The sequence below is a fragment of the Dendropsophus ebraccatus genome, chromosome 7 (assembly GCF_027789765.1).
Source record: "Dendropsophus ebraccatus isolate aDenEbr1 chromosome 7, aDenEbr1.pat, whole genome shotgun sequence".
Classification (NCBI taxonomy): Eukaryota; Metazoa; Chordata; class Amphibia; order Anura; family Hylidae; genus Dendropsophus; species Dendropsophus ebraccatus.
The window spans coordinates 146420541-146443295 of NC_091460.1; the positions used below are offsets into that span (position 1 = coordinate 146420541).

The following is a 22755-nucleotide window of genomic DNA, read 5'->3' on the forward strand; positions in this document are numbered from 1 at the left end:
AATATAAGCAGCATCAGAAGACGTCTCTTATCTCCCTTTAAAATACAACGGTCAAAGGTGCATGTTAATGGGGGTAGGTGGGCTGATAATGTCACCTTAATGACCGCATGCTGACAGCTATTCAATGTCTACAGTCAGCTCTAATTTTTTTTTAAATTACTAAAGCAGCACTTTATTTTTCCCACCTGTATAGTGCCACATAGGCTATTATTATAGATTGAACATGTAACATCTGTGGGTTATTAGTAACATTAATTGGAGAGGCCGAACCATTCGGGGTCATCAATGTTCTCCAGCTGCAGAGGTTGGATGCAGCCCTAAGGAGTCCTGGAAGATCGGCCCACATGTCCCAATGTCTCAGGAGTCTCATGAATATACCTCATCTGGGTCCTATCTAAGGGCCCTATTACAACAGATTATCTGAGAGATTTTTTTTGAGCCAAAGCAAGGAATGGACTATAAACCAAGAACCAGTAGTAAAGGAAAGACTGAGATTTCTCCTCTTTTCAAAGCCATTCCAGGCTGTGGCTTAAAGAAATCTGTCAGATCATCTGTTGGTGTAATAGGAGCAGAAAACCAGCAACTAGTCCATCAAGGACACAGATCTTCTGTTCCGTATGTCACTCTGATGTAAGTGTATTCCCACGTGATGCAGCCTTTTGTCCCTTCTGTTTGTTTGGTTACTCTCTCTAAGATTTTACAAAAAGCTAAAAGTGTAGCTGCATCTCATGGGGCACAGCAGAAAATCTGCACAGCAAATACCAGTGAGGGTGCCTTCGCACATACCGTATCGCTGCCTATTTATCGCACAAAAATTGCACGAAACTCGCACAAAAGTAGCTGCTTTGTTGTGATAAGGATAAGAGATAACAAGCTGATCTGTGGGGGTCATTCTGCAGTCATCCCCATGATGCTACAACTATAACAAAAATGTCCTCCATTCATTTACAATGGGGCTGATGAACATTTATGACCGATGAACCAAAATGTCTGGTCGCCTCATAGAAAATAAATGCAGACACCATTCCCAGCAATGGCGATTTCGGGACAGGAGAGGGGTCCTAGTGGTTGGCTCTTTACCAACATTTTGTTATCCCCCATCCCTATGGTTAAAGGATAAAAGTCTGAAAACCAGTGAGAGCAGAAGGGTAAATGCCTATAAATAAATAACTATTACTGGGACTGTTTGCAATTTTTTTGCTTTTTCCTCTTTTTATATATAACCATTGATAAAAAAATAAACAAATTAAACTGAAATACTACCACTAACAATTTCATTCTCAACACACAGCACTGATTAGACACACTGATTGGATACTGTATTGACTGTTTAAAAAATAAAAAAATCATCAAAAATCATTTACACCCATTTCCACAGATGCATAAAATCTGTCTAAACTAACACTTACCTCTCTCAGGACAGGATCTGCAATGGAGCTCAAGTTGACAGCGCCTTCATAGGTCAAATAGTAGAATACATTTAGTGCTCGTACAGCTTCAGGACCCTGCTGCTTGTAGCCAAAAATAAGGTCAATCCACTGATGGAGCTGGCAAGAAACAAATTCACTTTCCAGGGCCTGAAACAAAAACATACAAAGAACTTAAAAGCACATAAAGAAACAAGGAAGAGAATGATAAGATGAATCCCTTTATACACATGAGACTAAAAGATGGATACAGACTGGTATTGTCTACAATGGTTAAAGTTTTCTGTTCTTGAAAACTACAGTTATTTCATTTTCTAGACAGAGAATACAATACAGATAAATATAAAGAGGTTGTCCAGGTAAAATCAGTTTTTCCCCTATCTACAGGACTGTGACTGTGGAGTGCGGGCATCAAACAGCTGATCAGCGGGGACTGAGTGTTGGCACCCTGCCTTTCTGCGACTAATAAGACATCCTCTGGACAACCTGTTTTTTTCCAGAAAACCGATAGAGGTCCATTTACACATCCTGTGTGGTTAGAGTGCCCACCTGTCATAAAGCCCCACCTAGATGACACCGTCCATATAGGATAGGGGACACAAATGCCACAAAGCTCCATCTAGATGACACTGTCCATATAGCAGAGGGAACCCAACTGCCATGAAGCCCCACCTAGAAGACACTGTCCATATAGCAGAGGGGACCCAACTGCCATGAAGCCCCACCTAAAAGACACTGTCCATATAGGAGAGGGGACCCAACTGCCATGAAGCCCCGCCTAGAAGACACTGTCCATATAGGAGAGGGGACCCAACTGCCATGAAGCCCCGCCTAGAAGACACTGTCCATATAGGAGAGGGGACCCAACTGCCATGAAGCCCCGCCTAGAAGACACTGTCCATATGAGAGGGGACCCAACTGTCATGAAGCCCCGCCTAGGTGACACTCTCCATATAGGAAAGGGGACCCAACTGCCATGAAGCCCCGCATAGTCACTGTCCACTTATAAAATAAAACAATTGTAGAGCAGAAAGAAGACAAAGACAAGTTTTATACAGCTATATACCGAATGTGCATAATCTAAGGTTGTGGGTGGTGTGGAGAACAGCACATTAAGTGATTGTGTGTGTGTGTGTGGGGGGGGGGGGGGGGGACAGTATCAATTTAAGGGTGGGTTCACACGTACAGGATCTGCAACAGATTTGAAGCTGCAGATTTACTTTAAATTAAATCTGCGCCATAAAATCTGCTGCAGATCCTGTATGTGTGATCCCACCCTAAAGCTGTCCACATATTAAGCATGCTTATTACTAACCTCTATTTCATGCTACGTCTACACCCAGTTTAGAATCTTACAGCCCAGTACAATATAAGTAGAATATATTTGTTTCAGAATTGTTACAAACGTTTAATATTCTTATTTAAGCAGACGGTTTCTTCTCATCTCTAACATACACGCTCTGAATAAGCAGCCTGATAATAGGATTACCAGTACTGAACAATCAATAGGACGTATAGACACCTACTCAACTAAAATGATGGACTTCTTTCATTAACGACGACTTCAAACACTCAGTCCTGGAGCTGCCACATAAAACCAGCAATTGTCTTAATTTGTGGGTGGCTCTCAACACAAAAGCCCTAAATATGTTCAAATTACGGCAGCCTGGCTGATTGTCACTGCCGTCAGATGTCACATTAATGTATGACAAACATTAAACCATACACTTAAATGGCCATTTATATCATTTAAATGTTTACTGCCAAGCCTCTCATCACTCATGGAAATGTGACTTTCTGACAGCTCATTTTGGTTAATTTTCTAAGATACACTTAATTAGAACTTTCAATCAAATACGTTCCCATTTCTACTCTTTCTGATGCTTGCTGAGAAATATAAAAGGAAACATTAAAAAACAGGACCAGCAAAAAACATCCAGTTCCGGAACCCAGCGTGCTATAAAATGGATTAACGTAGGGTCCGGTCCACCACGAATCCTACTGTATACTGCTAGCAGGTGATAAACGCTTTAACTTACGGACGCAACAATAATCTCTAACAATAATCTGGGAATATACTGAGTATACACTGGCATATTTCATTAAGAAGAACACCGTGTAATTTACAAGCAGTAATGACCCCGCTGCAAAGTCTACCTGCAATGTCCAATCCCATAAAACTCTGGATTTAATCCTATTAAACATTAATACATGTATAATTGCTTAATAAGAGACGGACACCGGAGATCTTCAGCGTTCTGCAGGCAATAAAACCCCAAACGCAGCAGAAGTAACAGCAATTCTCATTCCCCACACAATGCTAGGATTTTATTTTTTAACATTATTCTTTTTTTTTTCTTACCCTCAACACAATTTCTTGTTTATATAAATGCAAACGTCCTTTGTTGTGAATAGTCGGGCGGTAAACGACACAAAACGGTAATAAAGTGAAGAACTGTATAATTTTATTTTTTTTAATGTCATTGGTGTGAACTGGGAGAAGTCACTCCCAATGGCAGTAAAGCGGCGTACACTTAGAGGGTTTGCAGATTTGTGATATCAGCTCGGTCAATGCTAAAATTGGAATGGGATTTATCTCCCTTGTTTACATTGCTAGCGTCGACGGTTTACAAAAACACAATGTGAAAGGAATTTGATATATTTGTTCAATTACTTTATGGCTGCTGTGATTTCAGATAAATAAAAAAAAAGAATTCTAGGTTCCATGTAAATAGGTGGAGTAGAGGCTGAGACTATGGGGAAAATTTATCAAGGGCTTTGCACCTATTTTAGGTGAATAATTGGATTTTTCGGATGGAAGTTCTGTTTATGAACCAGTATTCGATGGGTAAATATTTTTTAGATACACCTTATTTTTTTAATCTGCCTGTTTTGAGGATTCGCCCAAATGTTCCCATAGTCCAGGATTAACAAAAAATTTACCAAACTGATGTGGACCTGCGTCTGGTATCAGCTGATTTTGTGCAATTTTTTTTTAACTTTTTTCAACAATCCTTTTTCATCCCCACAGGGGAATGCAGGAACATAATAAAGTATACTTACCTATGCTTGTGCCCTGTAGTGCGCTTAGGGGTCCAGTGGACAGCCTCCTGCAGCTCTTCCAGCTGCAACAGAATCACACCAGTCACTGACTGGCAATTGCTCAGCCGGGCCGCGACGTTGCAGCTGGAGTACCCACATTTCAACTGAAAATGACAGCTGGTGCCCATCAGCAAGAGCCAGGAGCTGCGCTACCGAGGCACAAGGACTGGTAAGTATACATTGTTTATTACCTTTCCGCACAACCCCTGCTGGCCTTGCCTGCTTATTCTCATGGAACTTCCCATTTATAAGGATGTTTCCTACTAGTTCACATACAACACGTTACTGTGCCTATGATTTGTTTTTCTAACAGATCTAGGTGGGGTGTTACTCTACCATGTATAACTACTGACTTGCCCCAAGGAATGGTAGAGCTCTGTACAAGGGGGGCAGATCTGATTGCAGAGCGTTTGTTTCTTTTTTTTACATAACTTGCATCCTCATTAAAGTGACTTTTGCATTGTTGTGATCCTGTATTTGAATACAACCAAGGACACCATCAAAATGTTGGATGTTGGGTACTCACTGGCTTCATATGAGAACTGTGTGAGCAGCCAAAGTAGGAAAATCAAACTGTAAACCTCATTGAAGTATGTTATAGTAAGGAACTACTATTACACCATTTTCTTCATAAAGATTTAAAGGGGTTCTCCAGCGCTGCAAAACCATGGCCACTTTCTTCCACAGACAGCACCGCTCTTGTCTCCAGATCAGGTGCGGTTTGCAATTAAGCTCCATTCACTTCAATGGAAAAAAAAAGTTACAAAACCTGCACCCAAACTGGAGACAAGAGCAGTGCTGTCTCTGGAGGAAAGTGGCCATGTTTCTGAAGCGCAGGATTACATTTTCACAACTCAGCAAACCAGGGCTGCACTGGTGTAGCCTTCCTCTATCTAGTTATGCAGCTAACGCCCCAAAAAATAAGTGAGGCGCACACACACACACACAGTCCCTGAATCCCACCCTAACAAATAGATCTGTAGATTAATCATAAGACAGTGTGCACAGAAGGGATGCAATCTTCTCTTATCCCCGCTCTGTTAAGCTAATAAGCTACATTTTTAATGTGAAATGGGATGTAACCGTAAATTACACCCAAGAGCAATGCCGGCACTCTGACAGAAGGTCTGATTAGAAAACAGCTTAGAAAAAGAGGAAGCCATCACAATGAATAAGTCCCCATGAATCTGATGCCTTTCCTTCAAAATGTTTATTTAAGAGCTCGGAATGACAAGCAGCAGTTAAAGTTTGCAGGCAAGTAGTTCTATGGTCTGTCCTATGATGCACACCACAGCACTAATGAATATCAGCTCCGAGCAAGCTGTTAGCATTCATGCACAAACCTTCATTCCCTTTATCAGCCGTGCTTAACCATTACACGCTCAGAGCAGAAACAAAAGGCTGAGTATATACCAGAGTGTGAGCAGTATGTAAAAAAAAAAATACATGGTTTACATTATGGGTGGAGAGAAGCCACCAAGAGTAGAATGATGACCTTCAGATGTCCTCCAGGGGACGTGAAAATGAACACCTTCCTTAATTTTACCCTTTGCCTTCACAAAGGAATTGCCTCATTAAGGCTCATTAAATATTGGTACGACAAAGGGGCACTAACATCCCCCCCCTTAACAAGTCGGGAACCTAACAAAACCAATCAATTGTTAGTGCTCCCAAAGCTGGCTCCAAACATCAATTATGCCCAATGTGAGCTCGGAGGAAAATTTGTAAAAAAACAAAATCCACTAAAATGTCGAACAGAAATACAATATTATGCAATGCGGCAAATTTATGGGAGAATAAATCAGAGGCTGAAGTCCAATTGTTAAGAATCAAATCGGACTATGAATAGGTTGTTGTGCGAAGCAGCCCTCGGATTGTTGTAAGCGTCCCTCGAGGCTCGTAGCAGCTTTGACAAACTGTCTCATGCTGATATCTGTTTCTTTAATGAGATCTACAAAGCATAGGGACAGATACACTTATATATGCCAAAATGTACACACGTCCTACGTACGCCGCATGTTCCTCCAAAGCAGATTACAACAGTTTTACATATGCTGGACTGTTCTGTTTTGTTGGGTTTTTTTTGTACAATAATAGTAGAAAAAAAGGAAAAAAAAAAAAAGCATCTAGAATACATTACAGCACAAAGTGAAGCTCCATTTCCAGAGTCTTAAAGTTTTCCTATATAATACAATTCAGCTAGAAAATCTTATCCCTATGATGACACCAGCTTTTTTGTGCCACAGAAATCTGTATACTAGTATGGTGGAGCTGTAAGGCTGAGTGCACAGATTATATGGACATGTGAATGCAGCTTTATGTCAGGGCTCCATTCAGAGTGCTCAGCCACAAGTTTAATTTATTTTGCAAGATCTTTGTGGACAAAAGAAAATAGTACTTTTTAACCACTGAAATCCTACAGAAAAAACCCACAGACACCCGACAGAAGCCTGATGGACCGCCAATGCTGGAGCTGCATCTGTTACTGTTGGTTCATGATCGGACCATTTGGTTCTGGTGTTTATGGCGGCAATCAGGTCCCCAGTGGAGGTGTGAACAGAGCCCAATATGCTGCCCTTACATAACCAGTCATATAGCTGTCAAATCGAATTTAAATCTATGCAAACGTTCTACCAGTACTTATTATTATACAGGTATAATAGCTCAATTATGGCACAACAAGGTCCCTATGTGAATCTTTGCAAGACTTCCATAACCCCATGCTTTAGTATTACAATTCACGTAACATTTCCTCTAAACGACTGTTGGAGAACTTAAGGGAATCTGTCTGCTCCAATTCACGTCCCAAACTGCTAACATTAGACAGCAAGGAGACACAGGATACCTTTCATATATCTGTCTGTGCTTCTAAGAACATAGAAAATGGCTTTTCTTCTCTGGTACAAAAAGTCAAAGAGGCTTCTCGAATAGCTGCAGCTGGAATAATCTCTCCTCTGTCCCCCCTTCCTGCTTGATTGACACCTGGAAGCTGAGTCCCAAGCAGGGTCAGGGATGGTAGGGGAAACAAGGAGATGTTACAGTGGGGTCAGGGATGGGAGGGGGAGTAAGGAGGTATCAGGAGCTCAGGAACGCCTCTTTGACTATTCATCCTATATAATAAAAGCACTTTGTACATTCTGGAAGCACAGACAGATATAAGAAAGGTACAATGTGTCTTCCTGATCTAACAGTGTCAGAATTCTGAAACATGAATTGCAGCTGACAGATTCCCTTCAACACTTGGAAGCATCAGTGGGTATTCTGACCATAAAATTAGCAGGTATTTGGCTTCAATCATTCATTGTCACAATTATTCCATCAGAATTTAAAGGGGTTATTCAGTCACACGACTCTTGTCTCCAGTTCAGGTGCGGTTTGCAATTAAGATGTATTCACTTCAATGGAACTAAGCAGCAAGACCCCGTCCAAGAGTGGTGCTGTCTCTGGAAGAAAGAGGCCATGTTTTTGTAGCGCTGGATAACCCCTTTAATATTAATTATATTTGTATATGTTTATATAAAGTATTTTTTTATTTGCTTTCATGTTCCGTTTAGTCAGAATACTTAGTTTATGTGTTGTTAAGTTGTACATCAATATATTCATACATAAACTTTGGGGGAAATTTATCAGGGGTTTTGCACCTATTTTTAGGTGAATGGGCCCGTTCAGACTGCGGAAAAAAGGGGGAAATTCCAAGCGGAATCCCTCCTGCCTCACTGTCTCAATGTTATGCATAGGGTGAATATTTTTTTTTTAGATAGAACTTTTTTTATTCTGTTTTGATTATTCACCCAAAAGTTTGCATTATAGGGGATTAGTGCCCAATTATCATTTTCAACTTTTTTTTTTTAACGTCACAAAAACTGGTGCAAGCCTTAGTCTGGTTGACCATGTGAATTTTTTTGTGCAATTTTTTACAACAATTTTGCAACTCTTTACTATGTACTATACTATGGCAGTGCTACATTTAAAAAAAAATCATTCAAAAGATATATGTTCACCAATAATGAGTCACACAGACTGCTTACTAAATGCCCCCCCATAGTGTTAGTAGAGGCCGCCAGCAATGCAGGAGACATTGAGCACAGTATTGGTAAGAACGATTCCACTATAGAAAACAGAAAAATTCCAGAAATGTCCTGATATATATCCGCACACTTATCGAGGCAATCTAAACTGCAAATGGTTTAGAAGAGTAGAAAATAGGATTTCACTAAAGCTGGCGGCATAAACTAATCCAAACTCAATAGACTAAACTTGGCCTGCAGGCTCTTGATGCCACACACATGGAAGATCTTGACCAGCATTACCAGTGACCATGAAGTGATACTGATAACATCGAGTGGACTGGGAAAAGCTTCCAATCAGTATTATGAGAAGACAGGAACGTCCTGTGTACATCCCCCTCCCCCATCATGCTACTTATTGTAATATTTTATTGTGAATTGTAAAGTGTAAACTGCTGGGCTCAGGCGACGGATACAGGGACTTATTCTCATGCAACTTTTTTTTTTTTCTTTTTTTTTTAAATAGTTCCAGTTTTGATATTGTGCATACATTCTGCTTCATAAGGATTTCCACTATGTATGTATCTGTAAAGCTGGTTTCGTTCTTTTTTTCCTTCTCTGCAACAGTTCTGAACAGAACAATGAGTTTTTTTTTAAGATATGTTATATCATGTTACTTATATTTGTAATACTTATTTTCTGATGCTTCTGATTTACCAGCACATGCTTCAATGCCATGCAGAGATTGGCAGCTGCTTATATCTTTAAGGGCAAAGAGGCCAGGGAGTGAAATTCTGGTACGCCCATCCCCATCATCTGTCTGTGGAGGCTCAGGACAGATATGTATAAAGTGTACGGGGACCTTAAAGAGTTTTCTAGGATAAGAAAAACATAGTTACTTTCTTTCAAAAACAGCAGCACCCCCGTCTTCATGTTGTGTGCGGTATTACAACTAAGCTCTAATTCAAAGGAAATAATCTGCAAAACCCCCACACCAGAGCTTAAGACAAGAATGGCGCCGTTTTTGAAAGAAAGCGGCCATGTTTTTCTATTCTTGGATAACCCTTTAGTTTGTCATTCTATTTGATCTATATACAGAACTACAGGCAAATGATTGACTGACAGGGACACTCACTGCTGACAAGCGATCAGCCAATGAACAGGAAATCGCTTCTTTATTGGCTGATCTCATCTTCTGCCCATTAAATATAGTCATCACTAGTCGGCTGCACATCTTCCCCCATAGAGAAGAACGTGTGGCCGACTATGGTGACATATAGGGCTGCGCCAATGATCCAGTGATAATGTCCGGATCCCAGCTGTAACGAATAAGACCTGTGAAGGCTCCAAAAATAAGCAATGATTTTACAAACTGGCGTTTGTTTGCTGCTACAGGTAAGTCCGTGTAAAGGAGTCCTTAGTGAGCGGCCGAGCAGTTATTATATTCAACATACAGATGAATATGGAATTTAGACTTTTGGGAGTTCTATAGGGGGCAGATAAGTGTGATGAAAAGCAATATAAAGTGCTGCGGAATAAGTCTGTGCTACAAATAAAGTGAATTATTATTATTTTTTATATGATAATACAAAGGCTAAAACCGACTATCATTGTAGTAAAATTCTGCCCCTCCATACATCTGCTCCCTCATCTCCACCTACCATCCTACCTTAACTTCACATTCTGCTAATGACCTTAAAGCAACATCTTCTATAATCAGAACCTCTCACTCCGGCATCCAGGACTTCTCTCGTGCTGCACCAGTTCTCTGGACACTTAACCCAAAGACCTCAGACTTATTCCACTCACAAGAAAGATTCTTCTCTTCAGGTTTATAACATTCACTAAATTGTTTTCCCCCTTTGCCGTCCCCTCATCTTCTACTCTATATCTCTGTCGTTTCCTGCACTTTTTACCTGCACTTAGGAGGTTGGCGGGGGTCTGGCTCTCTCCACACTTATAGGCACTTTCTAATTCTATGCACAATGGCTGGACCATCTGCAAATGAAAATCTTACTGCATCCAGTGTCCCCCTCCCTCCGTGCTCCTAGTGTGTAAGCTCTTGTGTCACCCCCAATCCTCCTAGTATGTAAGCTCTTGTGTCACCCCCAATCCTCTTAGTGAGTAAGCTCTTGTCTCCCCCAGTCCTCCTAGTGTGTAAGCTCTTGTGTCACCCCCAATCCTCCTAGTGTGTAAGCTCTTGTGTCCCCCCCCAGTCCTCCTAGTGTGTAAGCTCTTGTGTCCTCCCCAGTCCTCCTAGTGTGTAAGCTCGTGTCCCCCCCAGTCCTCCTAGTGTGTGAGCTCGTGTCCCCCCCAGTCCTCCTAGTGTGTGAGCTCGTGTCCCCCCCAGTCCTCCTAGTGTGTGAGCTTGTGTCCCCCCCAGTCCTCCTAGTGTGTAAGCTCTTGTGTCACCCCCGTCCTCCTAGTGTGTAAGCTCGTGTCCCCCAGTCCTCCTAGTGTGTAAGCTCGTGTCCCCCCAGTCATCCTAGTGTGTAAGCTCGTGTCCCCCAGTCCTCCTAGTGTGTAAGCTCTTGTATCAACCCCAGTCCTCCTAGTGTGTAAGCTCGTGTCCCCCAGTCCTCCTAGTGTGTAAGCTTGTGTCCCCCAGTCCTAGTGTGTAAGCTCTTGTGTCCCCCCAGTCCCCCTAGTGTGTAAGCTCTTGTGTCACACCCAGTCCTCCTCCTAGTGTGTAAGCTCATGTCCCCCCAGTCCTCTTAGTGTGTAAGCTCGTGTCCCCCCCAGTCCTCCTAGTGTGTGAGCTCTTGTGTCCCCCAGTCCTCCTAGTGTGTAAGCTCTTGTGTCCCCCAGTCCTCCTAGTGTGTAAGCTCTTGTGTCCCCCAGTCACCCAAGTGAGTAAGCTCTTGTGTCACCCCCAGTCCTCCTAGTGTGTAAGCTCTTGTGTCCCCCCAGTCATCCTAGTGTGTAAGCTCTTGTGCCCCCCCACTCCTCCTAGTGTGTAAGCTCTTGTGTCCCCCAGTCCTCCTAGTGTGTAAGCTCTTGTGTCCCCCAGTCGCCCAAGTGAGTAAGCTCTTGTGTCCCCCCCCAGTCCTCCTAGTGTGTAAGCTCGTGTCCCCCCCAGGCCTTCTAGTGAGTAAGCTCTTGTGTCACCCCCAGTCCTCCTAGTGTGTAAGCTCTTGTGTCCCCCCCAGTCCTCCTAGTGTGTAAGCTCTTGTGTCCCCCCCCCAGTCCTCCTAGTGTGTAAGCTCTTGTGTCCCCCCCAGTCGTCCTAGTGTGTAAGCTCTTGTGTCCCCCCCCCCAGTCCTCCTAGTGTGTAAGCTCTTGTGTCCCCCCCCCCCAGTCCTCCTAGTGTGTAAGCTCTTGTGTCCCCCCCAGGCCTCCTAGTGTGTAAGCTCTTGTGTCCCCCCCCCCAGTCCTCCTAGTGTGTAAGCTCTTGTGTCCCCCCCCCCCCAGTCCTCCTAGTGTGTAAGCTCTTGTGTCCCCCCCAGGCCTCCTAGTGTGTAAGCTCATGTCCCCCCAGGCCTCCTAGTGTGTAAGCTCTTGTGAGCAGGTCTCTGACTAATTTTGTATCTTTATTATTTAATCCTGTTGTGTGTAAGTATTGTGTAAGTGTTGTATTGTGTGTGTAAATCGCTGTGGAATCTGTTAGCCCAATTAAACCCAATTAAAAAGCCGCACTTCACATTTTCTCCCATTTTCAAAATAAACTTTTATAATTACAAAGAAAAAAAAACAGCACAAAGGATTCCGCTGCATCTTCTCTGCGAGCAAACAGAAACCCCAGGAAGAAGAATTCCGAGATGAGAGTTTTTCCATCTGGGGGTCTGGTGCAATGTATTGTGCGGCCGCCCTCCCCCTCCTCATCTGGGCACATACACAAGTGGTAGACATTACTAACGAGACTCAAGTATTTCCCTGCGCCTTTCAGGAGCAGCAGCTTCAAAGGGCAGCGCACCAGAAAAGCGGGCAGCTCCCTCATTACAATAATAAGAGTCATTAACTCCAATTTAAAACATTTTAAGGTAAAAAGGAAGATACCGACACTCTGGCACATGACGACCCCTCCCCCCATGTTACATAGTCTTCATTTTGTATGGACCTTACTGATTGGTTTTTGTGTGTAATTGTTTATCACACATGATACTAATACATTGTGGTAGTAAAGTCTATAGCCCCTCACATCGCATAATACTGTACTTTTACCTGTTCTGATTCAAGCTGTAACACACAGGCTCTTCTTTTCATGGTTACAAATGAACCTACAAAAATGCCAAACCCTGCGCTTGTATATGAAATTTATATGAAAAATGATTTATTAAATGTTACACAGATTAAAATACAGCCCTGATGAAGTTAGCAGAACACTACTGAAACATGTGGGGAAGGGCTAGGTGTTGGTACCGCCACTCCTTGCTGCATTGGGAACGTGTATATACGTGTATACATTCCCCTACCACAGTGTGCACGGACTGCATATGCACTGACCTATTATCTTTGTGTATTAGTTTACATGGACTCCTATGCTTGCACTATTTTGCACTGTCTTCCTGTATACAACCATGCAATCTGATGAGTGTTTCCATATTTTGTGGTTTAGCGGTTTTCCCGGTTCTAGGGTGGCACGGATCATGGGGACCACCTTTTGAACAGGTCTGTACACAGTTGTGCTTCTGATCTGTAAGTCCAATAAAGATGGTAAAACGTTATTATATTTTTGGATGAGTTTTTGCCATAGACTCAAGCTTTCTCCTTTGTTGTGCTCGGCAATGAGTCGGTTATCTATCTTTAAGCTAATTGTTCTCAGTTTCCCAATGAGTGTATACTACTGGTAGAACAAGCCTGATATGAGTAATGAGGACTACTGGAATCTTATGAGAGTCTAACCAATCATCTACATGTAACCCCCTCCTGTGTATCACCCCACTATAGGGCAGTAACCATGGGGGATGGGAATACAAGTCATTTCAGGTAGATTCTGAGAATACACTGTCCTGTCTCATCGCCAATCCTTTGGACAAGATTTTTTTCCCCAATTGGTAGTAAAATTTTCCGGTTAAGAATGATGTCTTGAAAGCTGGAGGTTTTCTACTTCAAACTAGATTTCTTCATAAAAAAACACTGTTAAATTGAAATGACTTGGAGCCTTTCCGCTTTGGACCCCAAGTATAGATGCCAGGCAGCCATTTTAATTTTTTCTATATCGTCCTGTCTTAAAAGGGAAAAATCTTTTTCTTTTAAATCAACAGGTTTCAGAGATTTATATAGATTTGTAATTTACTTCTATTTAAATCTCAGGCTTTCCAGTATTTATCAGCTGCTGTATGTCCTGCAGGAAGTGGTGTATTCTTTCCAGTCTGACACAGTGCTCTCTGCTGCCACCTCTGTCCATGTCAGAACTGTCCAGAGCAGCAGCAAATCCCCATAGAAAACCTCTCCTGCTCTGGACAGTTCCTGACATGGACAGAGGTGGCAGCAGAGAGCACTGTGTCATACTGGTGAGAATACACCACTTCCTGCAGAACATACAGCAGCTGATAAGTACTGGAAATTTTCAAATATAAAGTAAATTACAAATCTATATAACTTTCTGAAACCAGTTGAGTTGAAAGTAAATTATTTTCGCCAGAGTACCCCTTTAACAAAAACTAACAACCCTGCAGTCAATCTTAGGTTATTACCCATCTCAGTACAAATATTCAAAAACAACAACAAAAATGTGAATAAAAACATGCCTGCCATGCCTGCTCAGCCTATATACTGTAGGATAGAGAGAGCGCGCTCAGCTATGTTTATGCAGAGACTTAGATTTATTTGACAGCTTTACACCTTTGAGCAAGATATAATTAAATGTTTTGACAGGCAAACAAAAACTATATAAATCTGAAAACTGTTAAAAGTTAAAGTATCTAAAGTCAGAATGATGAAAACCATCTCAGGCACTACCATGAAACGTACCCTTGTGCATTCCTGCAAAATGTATACTTTCCACTCAGGATACACAGCAAGCTTTATTTTTAGTATGTAACTCGGATTATGGAGAAAATACTGCACCATTGTGGGCCGTGCACAACTAAGTTTACCATAAATATGCACTTAACTAAAATCTACAAGCAATAAAATAATCCCCAGCTTCTCGGTGCATAATTTTATGCAAGGCTTTCTATAAGGAAACCTGCTATATACAAGGCGGCAAAGAGCAGAAAGACATCTCTACCTTCTATAAAGAATATTTGTGTGGCCAATTTTATATGAGCTATTATACTCCTGTGAAATTGGCCTAAACAGTGAATAATGATCTCATGATATAGTGTAAGACCATGTTCTCACATTCAGTAGCCAGTCAGAATTAAAGGGAATCTGTCACTAGGTTTATGCCGCCTTAAAGAGGACCTGTCACCCCTATGCGGGGTGACAGGCTCCCGACCCCCTTATACTGACCGGATCCTGCTGAGTCCCGCTCCCGGAGCCGGTCCCGGGACGGAGATATCCTGGTCAGAAGCCGGCGCGCGCGCTGTCGAGATAGGTCCGGCGTCCATAGAGAATGAATCGAGCCGGATTCATCTCTGCAGCACGCGCACAGCTCCATTCATTCTCTATGGACGCTGGCTTCTGACCAGGGTATCTCCGTCCCAGGACCAGCTCCGGGAGCGGGATTTGGCGAGATGAGGTCAGTATAAGTAGATCTAGCTGGGGTTAGGAGCCTGTCACCCTGGTACAGGGGGTGAAAGGTCTCATTTAAAGGAGGGCACAGTAAACTAATGATATAAATGCTGAACTGTATTCCTTACATAATTCTGTTCAGCCGTTCTCCTAATATGCAGGAAAATAGGATTCTTGGCACACCCCTCCCCCTCCCTCCAGCTGCTGAGTGACAGGTGACTGCCTATACACAGCATGGATACATAACTGCCAATCAGCAGCTGGTGGTGGAGTTTTCTGCTTCTCATGAATATCCAGGACTACTGGGCTCATGCACATAATGGAAAGGAGAGCACTACTTATTGTCCGTGTTTTTCAGGAGGAGATTTTTTTTTTATAAGTAGGCACTACTTACAAATTAAACATATGGGTGTAATCTGCCCCGTACCCAGGAAAACTATAATCCTCATCAGAATGTCTTGTGGTAGGACTACTGGAGGACTCGGTTTTACTTTCTAAAGTTTTTCAAGGTTTTTGAAGAATTGTACCATATAATAACACTTTGTGCGATCTGTATTGATTTCTCTATGAAATGTCAGGATATACAATCTATTAACTGGGATAATTCCACATTCTAGGCCTCCCAGGAATTATTCTGCACAGTACTGTATATAACCCTCCCTCATTAGTGATCATAAAATCTGTAGTAAATAGAGCGACCCTGCTGGCCGAAGCCTTTGTTTAGTTTATTAGGAGAGGGCCTGGGCTGCACATTTTATAGTTACTGGGTTTCAACAGGCCTGTAAAACAACAACCTGTTCCTGAAATCCAGTAAGGAGGTTTTATCCTGGGGATGGTTCATGTGAGATAGTTGGCTGGATATGTGAAACAAAAAAAGAAACAGAATTAGGCCCCGTTCACACTGAGTAAACACAGCGTTACTTCTTTGAGTGGAGAGCGGCGGCAGCGGACAAGCGTGCGCCCTCTCGTTCACTTACAGCAACACCGTGTTAACTTAGTGTGAACGGGGCTTTAAAGGGTAAGTCCGGCACTGGGCCAAAAAATTACTCCAGGGGAAACATTTTAAAAAAAGTTATAATTACCTGTTGCTGTGCTGCATCCGACTCATAGAGCCCCCAGATGTCTTCTCAGCTCTCCTCCAGCTATGTCACAACCCAGTTGACGGATGCACCGCTCAGCCAGTCAGTGACTGGGGAGGGACACCGCTGCAGTCACTAATTGGCTCCACGGGCTAAACCCCACCCGCTTGTGGTGTTCAACCCAGTTTGTAACATATCTGGAAACCTGGCGGGGTACAGGAGCCCGGTGACGCGGCACAGCACAGGCACCGCGAGAGGTGAGCATATTGTCTTTTGTAATTTCCCCCATCCCCTGTCCATAAAGTTTTTCTGCATATTATACCATAATATAAGACAAGCCTAAAATGCACAGGTATATCTCCTATGAACACAATGCTGGAGAGCTTACTTTATATTTTGTGATTAAGTGTTTTAAAACCCTTTAAATCTTGCCTAATCCAAATAATCTGTATAGGGGGGTGGTGTCTTTTTTGGTGAGGATGTCTGCTCAGCACAGTTTACGATTACACATATGATAACTGTCCACAAGAAGAAAAAAAAGCCGGGATACATAACTGTAATTCAAATATTTAAGCCAGAAAAATATTTAAAATCCACTTTGCAGGAGTATTTAGATGGCGAAGCTTCAGTTCGGAAGACTTAGAGCAGTTAAAGGTAAAAGGGAACAGTTGTTTATACATCAGATGAAATGTTTAGGAACCAGTTCACATTCTCAGGCTGGGGTCTCATTTATCATTCTCTAACTTGGGAGGATGGCTCCAGGGAAAGACAGATAAAAGAAGAGCACAATCTGTTTAGGTTCCATACATCAGGTAATACAGTGCACGTCTGCTACAGTCCATGGGAACACAGCGCTACAACAGTGACGGAAAACAAACCCAAACGCTTTCATGTCCTGGTCTAGGGGATACGGACAGCACAATGGGGGACATTTACAATGGAGTCTGATGTGTGGGACTCCGCTAATGAGGATCAGTGAATATTTTGTTCCAATATCTTGTGACTGATAAAATGTAGCACTGCCGTAGTGATTGCATCTAATTTTTAAAAAGTTGCAAACAAATTGTATAATTGTTGCAAAAAGTAAAAACATTGCTCAAAAAAACTCGACTAACCCGACATCGGCCTGCATCAGTTTGTGCAACTTTTTAAAAAGTCGCAAATGAATAAATTGGGTGTTAATCCTGGATTATGCAAACTTTTGGGTGAATACCAAAAATCCAATTATTCACCTATAAATAGGCACATTCTATCCCATGGCATCTTATCAGTCTGTCACTGTGTCTAATTCGCGTATCTTAAGCTTCCGAAGGAATAAAGAATGTTTTGTCCACTCACTTTGTAAGGAAAACAGGAAATTTACACTCATTCTATCGCTTTAGAGCTGTAAGTGGATTGAGCCCTCTAGTTTTGGCGTATTTACATCTATAAAACAACTATAAGGGCGGCGGCGTTGCACTGCAGTTGTTATGGGCCCTAAATCCAGGTGGTGTAGGTGCAGTCAGTGATGTGTAGGTGCAGTCAGTGATGTGTAGGTGCAGTCAGTGATGTGTAGGTGTAGGTGCAGTCAGTGATGTGTAGGTGTAGGTGCAGTCAGTGATGTGTAGGTGCAGTCAGTGATGTGTAGGTGTAGGTGCAGTCAGTGATGTGTAGGTGTAGGTGCAGTCAGTGATGTGTAGGTGTAGGTGCAGTCAGTGATGTGTAGGTGTAGGTGCAGTCAGTGATGTGTAGGTGTAGGTGCAGGTGCAGTCAGTGATGTGTAGGTGTAGGTGCAGTCAGTGATGTGTAGGTGTAGGTGCAGTCAGTGATGTGTAGGTGTAGGTGCAGTCAGTGATGTGTAGGTGTAGGTGCAGTCAGTGATGTGTAGGTGTAGGTGCAGTCAGTGATGTGTAGGTGTAGGTGCAGTCAGTGATGTGTAGGTGCAGTCAGTGATGTGTAGGTGCAGTCAGTGATGTGTAGGTGCAGTCAGTGATGTGTAGGTGCAGTCAGTGATGTGTAGGTGCAGTCAGTGATGTGTAAGTGCAGTCAGTGATGTGTAGGTGTAGGTGCAGTTAGTGATGTGTAGGTGTAGGTGCAGTCAGTGATGTGTAGGTGCAGTCAGTGATGTGTAGGTGCAGTCAGTGATGTGTAGGTGCAGTCAGTGATGTGTAAGTGCAGTCAGTGATGTGTAGGGTAGATAAGGATGTGCAAAACTGAACGTCTCTGTCCCCAAGTTTCACTATGGAGACTCCTGGTAAGCCATAGCATTACTCTCTTTTTCCTATGCTTTAAATGTCATAGTGTACATGGTGACCTTTTTGTATGTTTTCTCTTTGCTGTGATGTCATAGTTTGTGTTACCCTTTTCTATGACATCACTAGTTATGTAATTCCTGTGCTGTAATGTCACTACGTGGATCAATGTGCTCTGATATGACTGTACGGACGAATCTATGTCTATTCTGGGACCTCACCTTGCACATTACCGCTGGGATGGAACCCCACCACCTGCATCACTCCACCCTACAACACTTTGTTCTCTCTCCAGTTTTCAGGTTTCTACTTAACCCCACCTGCATAAACCATTTAGTTCAGTCATACGGGAATCGGTGGACACATGCTCACACACTATTGTACAGGGAATCCGCATTACTCAAAGACTTTATCTTGCATAATGCTTTTTCTTTATTTCCAACATAATTCATCTATACAGCACTGAAAAATCCAGTGTGTGAACAGGATTCCCCTATGATCAGCCTAAATGGTTTATCCCACTGCTGTGACATTAGTATGTGCATGATCTTAGTACTTTGACATCACAGTGTGTATTATCCCTATTCATATACCTGAACTTGCTGCTGAAGGTGGTCATACTACAGTGGCTTCATAGTACAAGCTTCCCTACAGGGACCCATAGACACTGGATATATATATAGTAATATTATAGTTGTATAGTGCCAACTGAGCACGTTACATAGTTTGTAAATGTTGGTCCCCATTAGGGCTCACAATCTAAGTTCACCTGATTGTTTTGGGTGTGGGGGAAAGCTGGAGTATCCGGAGGAAACTATAGAAAGAACATACAAACTCTTTGCCATGTTGTCCTTGGTGGGATTTGAACCCAGGACCCCACCACTGGGGTAACAGTGCTAACCACTGAGCCACCGTGCTTTTCATACATCAACAAGTATCAATGTTACGATAACAAGTATCAATGTTACGTAGGAATAGAAATGAAAAAAATTGCAAAACAGCAGAATAAAGTTTTCCTGTCTCTCCCATATGAAACCAGCCTAATGAATATCTATTTTATGTCCTAATAATATCTTATGTGTATTTTAGTTTTCCTGTGCTGGAGAGATGGATACAAGTGATGAAGTAACAGCGCACTAGAGATCAGTGAATCTACAAATCTGTATTCTGCTCATCAGGCTGCTCCGCTCCGTGCCGCTCCTCCCCAGGTGCGGGGAAACTTTGCCCAGTTTGCCAGGACTGGATCCATCTTTTCCCAGCAGAACGGAGCGGAGCAGCCTGATGAGCACAACGCAGACTTGCTTCGTTCCTACCGTAGACAGGCTCATCTCTACTCAGCACTTTACGTCTCTTTAGCAAACGTGAAATCTGGTAAAATCTTTTTGATTAAGACGAAACAGTTTGACACACCGTAAGATTATTGACTCTTGTTCTGCTACTTCGTCCATCTTTACCATTAAGACTTTTGCTCCGTGAAAACACTCACAATCCATATTTTGCCTCCGTATAAAGTTATAAACAATCACGGATTGCGACATGAAGCGCTCAGCCAGAGAACTCGACTTTCCATAGTTGGTGGGTGGGTGCAGCTGCATTAGCTCATGTAATGTTTAACACATGGAAACCAAAACGCTCGATTACCTCATTTATGGTAACACTCATAAACTACACAGTACACAGTAAACACGTCTGCCCAGTAAATTAAAATATCACTATGCTATGCAGCAGCTGAGCCTGTCCAGAACCCGTCTGTAATCCAATAGACGCAAAGGACAATCTTCAAAATTTAACAGGAACAAAAAAAAAATTAAATTCCTTAAGTAAAATAAACTATTCAGCAAATCACTCTCTCTCTCATTCTAGGTTTCCTACAAAAGACAGATACCGCTCAGCAGAAACGAGATTTCAAAGGTTAAAATATCTGAATGTAAGAAAAAAAAATACATGACAAGAGAATATGCAAAAAATAACTCTGCTACACGTCCAATTCCTATAGTGAAAATGAGAACAAAAACTCCACTGTATTCTGCCCAGCGACAGCAGACTCTGCACATACACACTAACATGGTCAGATCGCGGAAATATTACCGATAATCTAATGTATATGGGGGCCACACATCAAGAAGAATTTCAAGTCGGATTCTTTGAATAAACTTGGAAGGGAATGTGTCGCCTAGATTTTCTTTTACTGATTAGAGTCAGACACTAAAACTTATTTTTATTTCACTATTTGAACATTATTATGGGGGTGGCCATATTGCCAGGACTGTTTTTAACAGCATTCAGTGACATGCTTTACTGCTTTACTCTCGGACATAGATGATAATAGGCAGAGTCTGTCCCCTTGAGATGAATGTGAGACATTACTGAGCGCGCTCTGTGACCTGTGAAGAGGTCATTCCACAGGGAGCTGCTATTGTCTCCTCTATCTACTGGTGTCACATGACGCTGAAATGCTGTACAAATCACTTTACTGCAGCCTCCTCTTATCTCCACAGACGCAACAGGAAGTCTCAGCTTAGTTTTAGCCCCAGTGGTGAGAATGAGAACTGCAAGATATCAGGGTTATTATATAATATAGAGAGAAAAATGGAAAATTAGAAAAAATGTCATCAAATTTTTTTAGAAATCTAACACAAAAACAATAAGTCATTTTCTGATGAAACATTCCCTTTAAAATTAGTGACTACCAATGGAGTCTGGCAGTGATTAAAGCTGGCCGTCATTTATACACAACAGTCAGCTGAATATTCAACATCTGACCGACTCTTGATCTTCGTACACACACTCACACACACGGTTGGGGAAAGCGGCTGGGCAATAACAACAGTAAATGTAAAAAAAAAAAAAAAAAGATGTTATATTGCTACTTATTTCCCTGTCATGAAATCCAATTTCTATTTCTCTACTACTATAGTAGATAACAGGTAAGTGACTATGTGACTATCTCCTATAAACAGCTAATATGGCGACTTCTTCTATAGAATACTACCAGGCATGTGAGTTCTCCGGAGTTAGTGGAAGCGTTCAGTGCAGCTCGCTGGCTAAAACACAGAGACTTAGAAGGTGTCATTTGACAGACATGCAAGAATTAGCAAGTGTAATGACAAGGTGGCGAGAACACAGGCATCACACAATCCCAAATGTGTAAAGAATGTGAATAAAGGGAAAGCCTGGACACAGCTGTGCACTGTTCCCGGGCTGAGGAGATGTCAAATCCAAGTAAGCCTGAAAACTAAATTAAACATACAGCGGAGCAAAGTGACATAGGTGTCAACTGTGAGCTATGAGAAGGGGAACGCCATGGGTGAAAACTGGGAAACCAAAGGCAAATGGAAGATAATCACTGTGAGTGTGCGCGTGTGTGTGGGTGTGTGTGTGTGTGAGGGGGGTGTATATGCGTGTGTGCGTGTGCGCGTGCAAAACTGTGGGTTAGGAGGGGAGGCTGGGGACGTGACAGCTGCCGAATCAGGCAACATCTGACGTGCACTTTAATAATAAAAAACTGACAAGCAAATAATTATGTTCAAATGGTCCAGAACTATATAGGTGGGATTTGGTAGAGGGGAGAATTTATAAAAGACCAATAAAATTTCACAAAATGTTAAAAAAGCAAAATAAGACGACTACTGGTGCGTTCACACGGAACGATTATCGCTCAAATTTTTGCAATAATGATCGCATTTGAGCGATAATCAGCTCGTGTAAACACAGCAAACGATCAAGCAATGATCTTTCAACATGTTATCAAATAGTCATTGGTCGTTTGCTAAAAATTTGCAGATCACTTCGTGTAAACAGTCTTTCACAGATTCACCCTATGTGTGAGATGGGCTTAAAAATGATCGAAATAACAATTTTTCTAACAAATTTTCTAACTATTCGTCTAAACGCAGCAAATCGTTGCTGCAAAATCGTTAAACAATCGATTGGGCAAATTATTGCTCCGTGTAAACGCAGCATAAACAGGCGTTAAAATAAAGTCGGAGTACAGCGGTCAGCACTGCATTGAATTCAATGCCAACGCTGTAGAAAAGAACAGACACTGATTTTATTGCAATTAGAGTCCGTTTTTTCCAAAAAACAACAGTGTGGGAACATAGCCGAAGAATGGTTACATCAAGTAATCAAAGTAAAAGCTGCATCTAAGCATGCAAGGGAGTTATGGTTTAGGGCGATAATGGTAGCACCCGGGAAGGTTGTGCTATGCTATAAAAAAGGGCAAAACCCAGCAATGTGAGTAGTAATTATCCTTATTATCAGGTGAGGTGGTGTCCAGAAGATACCTGGC

At 42.2% G+C, this 22755-nt stretch overlaps 1 protein-coding gene across 4 annotated transcripts in view; it reads right to left on the reverse strand.

Moving 5' to 3' along the window:
• The window catches only part of LRBA (LPS responsive beige-like anchor protein), a 384885-nt gene that overhangs the window by 70148 nt on the left and 291982 nt on the right, over nucleotides 1–22755 (reverse strand). For all 4 annotated transcript variants that reach the window (XM_069978673.1, XM_069978676.1, XM_069978675.1 and 1 more), the window contains one exon: nucleotides 1410–1577. In XM_069978673.1, the coding sequence (XP_069834774.1) occupies nucleotides 1410–1577 (168 nt within the window). The remainder of the gene's footprint in view (nucleotides 1–1409; nucleotides 1578–22755) is intronic.